This window comes from Galeopterus variegatus, unplaced genomic scaffold, assembly GCF_000696425.1.
Source record: "Galeopterus variegatus unplaced genomic scaffold, G_variegatus-3.0.2 Scaffold15632, whole genome shotgun sequence".
NCBI lineage: Eukaryota > Metazoa > Chordata > Mammalia > Dermoptera > Cynocephalidae > Galeopterus > Galeopterus variegatus.
Window position 1 is genome coordinate 5,685 of NW_007741743.1, and position 7,140 is coordinate 12,824.

The window sequence follows — 7,140 nt, forward strand, 5'->3', positions numbered from 1 at the left end:
AACCCGTGGCTTTGGTGTTATCAGCACCACACTCTCCCAAGTGAGCCACGGGCTGGCCCTGACCAAGTATTTATTAGAGGTGCTTTTGCATGTAGCTGTGCACGACAGACTATGAAAGTCAAACATCCCAAGATGCTTTCAAGCCCTCAGCATTTCTCTGAGAGCCCCACCCACCTGCCCTGATTTAGATGTTGAGTTATGAGTTGGCACATCTGGGGCTTTCTCCACCTACTGTGTTCCCAGCTATTCTCCAGCATGGAGTCTCTGATGTCTAATGAAAGCTGACCTACACCTGAAGGCCTTTCCACACTCGCTGCATTCATAGGGTTTCAAACCAGTGTGAATCCTCTGATGCTGACTAAGGGATGAACTCTGGTTAAAAGCTTTTCCACACTCCTTACACTCGTAGGGCTTTTCTCCAGTGTGAATTATGTGATGTCGAATAAGGGCTGAGCTCTCACTGAAGAATTTCCCACATTCATTACATTTGTATGGCTTCTCCCCAGTGTGGGTCTTTCGGTGGATTATAAGATTTGTACTCTGGCTGAAGGCCTTCCCACACTGACTGCACTTGTAGGGTTTCTCTCCTGTATGAGTCCTCTGGTGGTTTGTGAGGTTTGCACTCTGACCGAAGGCCTTCCCACATGTGCTACATTTGTAGGGTTTCTCCCCTGTGTGAATTCTCTGGTGCTGAATGAATGCTGCAGAGTAACTGAAGGCTTTCCCACACTCACTGCACTTGTAGGGCTTCTCCCCAGTGTGAGTCCGCTGGTGGTTTGTGAGGTTTGCACTGTGACGGAAGGCCTTCCCACAGTCACTGCATTCATAGGGTTTCTCTCCAGTATGAATTCGCTGATGCTGAGCAAGACCTGAACAGTCGCTGAAGGCTTTGTCACATTCACTACATTTGTAGGGCTTTTCTCCAGTGTGAGTTCGCTGGTGTTTTGTAAGGTTTGCGTTCTGGCTGAAGGCTCTTCCACATTCACTGCATTTGTAAGGCTTCTCTCCCGTATGGATCCTCTGGTGCTGAACAAGAGATGAGCTCTGGCTGAAGGCCTTCCCACACTCACTGCACTCATAGGGTTTCTCCCCAGTGTGGCTCTTCTGGTGCTGAGAAAGGGAAGAACAGTAGCTGAAGGCTTTGCCACACTCATTACATGTGTACGGTCTCGCTCTGTGAGGTTTAATTACTTGTAAAGTCTCAAATCTCTTAGAGTGTGTTTCACGTTTGTCAGGACGCACTTCTTTAGGAACTGTCTGCTGTAGTGAAAGTACTGGTCTCAGACTGAAGCTCTTCCCAAGTTCACCCTTTCTGTGCTCTGACTCCCCAGGGGCCATCTCTATACTCGTGTCCGGAAATGATTCTTCAGAAGTGGGTTGCTGGGGTGGTGACTGAGATACAATCTTCCAGTCTGAAAAAGAGTTAGGAAAGCAATAGTCCTGTATTTCCTTGGTGGAAGAAATGCTGAAGGAGTTTGGCCAAGCTCTTACACTTTTGATGACTCACCTCCTTTCACTAGAACATTTCTGTTCTTTTTTTTTTAACATTTCTGTTCTAAATCATAAAATTTAGAGCCAAGGTGGTTTAGACCAAGATGGTTTTTCAGAGACATTCAGGTGTTAGCTGCCCTATTTCTGAGAGGAGAGAGGAGCAGGGTTAGTTCTAGGTACTCGTTTTTTGAATTTCATAGAGAATCTTGACACAGACTGGTTTGGGTTATGTCTTGGCTCATCTCTCATTAGCTGTGTGACTTTCGGCAAATTCTGTAATCTTTCTGTGTCTTGGATTTATCATCTGTGAAAGCAGTTCCCTTTCAGAATTACTGAAGGGATTAAATGAGTTAAGACACATAAAGGACCCAGAATGGTCCTAAGCATTAAAAGCAGGTTTCCCTCTAAATTGCACGATCACCAATCTACTGAGAGCACATAGGTCCTCCTTTCAGATTGAGGGTGTCCCTATGTAACCTGGTATTCAATCAGATGGGTTTGACAGTTCGTAAAAACAGACCATCTAGCTAAGTAAAAAAAAGGAAAGGAGAGGAAAAGTGACAAGAAAAACAGTGGGAGAAAGGGGCAATTCAGAAGCCCAAGTGACCATCACGAATTCCCATCTCTCAGCCCACATCTCCCTTGAGTGTAATGCCCAAAACAGAGCCCCTGATTTTCCCTTGCAAGCCAGCATCTTTGTCAGTCTTCCCATTCGCCCACCTGTAAAACATTCCCCCAGCCCCTAACCCTGCTTTATTTTCTTCACAGCAGTTATCACTTAAAACTACATGTTCAATCATGTTATTTATGTTCTTCACTAAGATGTGAGATGTTAGCAGGGACTATGTCTTGTCTCTGTTAGCTACTCCTAGTAGCTAAAACGACGCCAGGCGTGTACCAAATGCTTTAATGCACATTTGTTGACTTATGAGTAATTCAATGAATGATAATAAGCAAAACTGACCAACGGGGTCAGGGAAACGTCAGCATCCATCACAATAGTCCCCAAAGGGAGCAGCAAGGTGAAAGGCACTTTACACGCCTGGGTCTGTCATTTGGGAGGTGTGGGGTGGAATAATGGAGGGCCTGAGCCCAGCTCACGGAGGCACAGTGATGCCCAGGATGCACTGCAGGTCTCAGAGCAGAGGTGCCATTCCACAGAGCCGGTATTTAGTTACTGTAACAGCCAGAGTGAAAACCTGTCCCCAACTACATCTGTTCACTATCACATGGCTCATATAACTCTACAGTTGACATTAAAAAAATATGTATTACTTTGTAAAATAAGCAAGAAAGGTTTTATTACACACATTCTTCATACATACGGAAACATGACTACATAACTCAGTGGTTCCCTGAATCCATGTGGTTAATGGATAGTAAGGCAGGACTGAGTGCATCTTTCAGGCACACATCCAAAGCTGCTAATACTGTCCTAAACTACTGCCTCAGAGCACACACGCCTGGTGGTAACGCCCCTTGCCAACTTCTGTTTCTGATAACATGGTGATTTGAACCTTTTGGGGTAACTGTAGTGGGTTGAATAGTGTACTCTCCAAAATTCATGCCCACCTGGAACTTCAGAATGTGACCTTATTTGGAAATAGGATCTTTGTAGATGCAATCAAGTTGAGGCCATAATGGTTTAGGGTGTACCTTGTAAAAGGAGGGAAATTTGGACACAGAGAGAGGAGAATGCCAAGTGACAATGGGGCAGAGATTGGAGTGATGCATCGAAAAGCCAGGGAACACCGAGGATTGCTGACGACTACCCAAAGGTAGAAAGAGACAAGGAAGGGTCTTTCTGCAGAAGCTTCTGTTGGGGGCTGGATGTGTTTTCCCCCCAGAGCTCGTGTGGAAATCTGACCCCCAGTGTGGTCATGTTGAGAGCTGTTTGAGTCATAGGTGGTGGATCCATCACACAAAGATGAATAGCCTCCCTGGGGGTGGGTAGTGAGTGAGTTCTCGCTCTATTAGTTCCCGCAAGAGCTGGGCACCTCCGTCTCTCTTGCTTTGTCAACCATGCCCCGCCATTTTCCGCTATAAGCAGCCTGAGGCCCGCACCACACGCAGCTGTCCCAGAATCGTGAGACAAATAAACCACTTTTATTTATAAATTACCTGTTTTCACGTATTCTATTATAGCAACACAAAAATGGACTAAGACGGCTTCAGAGGTACCACAATCCAGCTGACACCTCACTTTCAGACTTCTAGCTCCCAGAACTATTGTTTTAATCCACCCAGTTTGCGGTTATTTAGTATGGCAGTCCTAGAAAACTAACATGGTAGCCTTTTTATGATCTCGAACCCCTGTGAGACTGTGATGAACACTTTTCCCAGAAAAATGCAATTGTTCCCTTAGCCACAACACTGCATCCAATTTCTGAAGTTCCACACAGGGTCTATGAATTCAGGTGAAAATGCTCTACATAACAAATATGGGTGGGCTGGGAAGGAGGGCTCTTGGGAGAAGGCAGCAGCAGGACTAGTGAGACTCCCCGTAAAAGGCAAAGTTAGCAAGTATGAGCGGTGCCTGGTGCTGCAACGAGGGCCAAGGTAATGTGACAGGTGAAGGGGACAGTAAGACACTAAGAAGAAGAGAGATTTCTGGGGCCGGCCTGTGGCTCACTCGGGAGAGTGTGGTGCTGATAGCACCAAGGCCGCGGGTTTGGATCCCATATAGGGATGGCCGGTTGCTCACTGGGTGAGCGTGGTGCTGACAACACCAAGTCAAGGGTTGAGATCCCCTTACCAGTCATCTTTTAAAAAAAAAAAGAAGAAGAGAGATTTCTGAGGAAGTATGCACAAAATAGGCCAAAGGCTTTGTTCCCATTGCCATTTCAGCAACAATAATTTGTAACTAAAGAAATAAAGCAACAAAGAAACAGGTTATAGTTTTCTAAAAAATGTAAAATGGGGGCTGCTAGTTAGCTTCACTGGTTAGACTCTGGTGTTTGTAATACCAAGGACATGGGTTCAAATCCCTGTGCCACCAGCTGCCAAAAAACAAAACAAACAGTAAAATGCTCTTACCTTAAAGTGGCATAATTCATTTCTACTTTTGATGCTTTAAGTCTCAAACATTAAACTGACTGGATCCCCAGCTAATGAGACCCTGCAGAGGTCCCACAAGAGCAGAGGCTGAGACACAAAGGCAGGAGGGAGCAGCCTTAGATGGGTAGCAAGAGAGAAACACCTGAAGCTATGGTTTCCCTTCCTTCTATTTTTCCTTTGTTAGTATCACCCTTTAAAAATTCTGGCATAGGGCCAGCCTGTGGCTCACTCGGGAGAGTGTGGTGCTGATAACACCAAGGCCGCAGGTTTGGATCCTATATAGGGATGGCAGATTGGCTCTCTTGGGAGAGTGTGGTGCTGACAACACCAAGGCAAGGGTTGAGATCCCCTTACCGGTCATCCTAAAAAAAAAAAAAATTCTGGCATGGGGCTGGCCCGTGGCTAACTCTGGAGAGTGCGGTGCTGATAACACCAAGGCCACGGGTTCGGATCATATATAGGGATGGCCAGTTAACTCACTGGCTGAGCGTGGTGCTGACAACACGAAGCCAAGGGTTAAGATCCACTTACTGGTCATCCTTGATAAAAAAAAAAAAGAAAATTCTGGCACGGCCACACAGAGGTGAAAGAGGGAGCAGATTCCAAATAAGGGCCAGATGTGGCGGTAGAAGGAGCTATCACAGCTGATAGTGTGGGTAAGGTCGGGCACCTAAGATCCTCAATGAAGTGAACCCCAAGCAGGGAATGTGTCAGGCCAGCAAAGATGACTGTCATTCCCCATCAGTGAGGAAGGATATTCATCCAGTGGCCCATAACATCTCACATGCCCCAGACATCTCCTAGCCCTATGAGACCTTGTGAGGAGGAGGTGAGGAATAGTGAGATTTGGAGTTAGACAGACCTTGCTTCAACTCCCAGCCTCACCACTTTCTAACTGTTAGACTTTGAACCATTCAATTAATGTCACTCAGCTTAGTTTCCTCATGTGTAAAATGGGGATAATAATTAGGGTTGTTACAAACTGTGTGTCAAAGGGGCTTTTGCTCCCAAGACCTTCCCTGGCTTAGTGCTTGTCCATTTACCTGGACAAGTACTTAGGTCTTCTCCCTCTAGTAGCCTTGTGCCTTCTCCTTGTTCCAACTAGCAGTTCATGACAGGCTGGGAAATGGAAAGTCCTCTTCAAGGGGGAATACACAGGCTTTAGACATCGTCCTAAGTATAAATAGCCACAAAGAACTCAAGACAGATAAAACTACCAGTTATGTTGTTCATTTCATTCATCCAATAAATGCACATATATATTTTTTGGCAACTGGCCAAAGGGGGATCTGAACTCTTTTTTTTTTTTTTTTCCGTGTCTGGCAACGGATCGCAACCCTCAGTGTCGCCCCTGCACTGGACCGGGACCAGCAACAGGATCGCAACCCTCGGCGTTGCTCCCGCGCCTCACTCAGCCAGTGAGCGGGAACCGGTCTGTATGTGGGATCCGAACCCTCGGCGGGAGCGCCACCGCACTTCCCAAGCGGCGCACTATAGCAGTGCGCCACCGGGCCAGCCCCGGGATCTGAACTCTTGACCTTGATGCCTTGGTGTTATAACAGCACAGTCTGATTGGCCAGCTCCAACAGATATTTATTGAACACTCACTTGGTGTAGGCATTAGGGGATACAGAAAGTAAGACAGACATGGTGCCAAGGTCTTAGTAAAGCCTTTCTGCAAGAAACTAAAGAAATAGTTTCAAGGAGGGGTCAAGCCAAGGAGCTAAGCTAAGCCCATAAAGTATCCTACTTAAGAAGACAGTAACTTACTGAAAATAGAGAACTACCCTGAGGAAATGAGAGAATGGGGAGGTGTAGCCTTGGAAGCAAAGAGAAACTGCCTACTTGCTGACAAGGCATGCGGAGGCTTTCCATTAGGGAACAAGGAGGAGTAAACACCATCCCTCTGGTGCATCACAGTAATTAGAGATCTCTACACACTGGAAAGAAAGTGCCAGATTTTCAGAATAGAGCCAAATCTCAATTTTTTTTTTTTTTTTTTTTTTGGTGGCTGGCTAGTTTGGGGGTCTGAACATTTGAGCTCAGTTTTATAACACCGAGCTCTAGCCAACCAGGTTAACTGGCCATCCGGTGATTCTCAATCTTAAAGAAAGTTTCCTTACCCAGTAGGACCAGGTTCCTGGTCTTTTCTGGTAACCCCTCCATGAACCTGTCCTTTGGAGCGGGGACCAGATGCCTCCACCCATCCTGGGTAAAAGCTACAGTCACGCTGCTAAAGGGTGTGGATCCCTGCAACAATAAGCAAATTCCTTCTTGCCAGTGTTCTAAGGATCTAGGGTGGAGGTGAAGGGGGCAGTAACAGTGGCAGCTTTGGGGAAGCTGGAAATGAATCTGTGAAAGGATTTACATCCCTGGGTAGTTCAAGAAAAGCATTATATCGACGCTTTCTATGCGCCTAATACTGTAATGGATGCTGACACACATACACACACAAAAAAAACACTGTCTCTTGTCTTTGCACGTTTATAATTGTGGTAGAATTTATGTGTGGATAGTTAGAAAATGTGTGCGTAGGGCCGGCCCGTGGCTCACTCGGTAGAGTGCGGTGCTGATAACACCAAGGCCGCGGGT

The 7,140-nt window shown here is 46.3% G+C and overlaps 1 protein-coding gene across 2 annotated transcripts in view; it reads right to left on the reverse strand.

The window, feature by feature from the left end:
• Positions 1 to 10: 10 nt before the first annotated feature.
• LOC103582301 (zinc finger protein 79) overlaps positions 11 to 7,140 on the reverse strand; it is an 11,661-nt gene continuing 4,531 nt past the window's right edge. For both annotated transcript variants that reach the window (XM_008563938.1, XM_008563939.1), the window contains exon 2: positions 11 to 1,412. In XM_008563938.1, the coding sequence (XP_008562160.1) occupies positions 244 to 1,338 (1,095 nt within the window). In that variant the 5' untranslated portion in view covers positions 1,339 to 1,412 and the 3' untranslated portion in view covers positions 11 to 243. The remainder of the gene's footprint in view (positions 1,413 to 7,140) is intronic.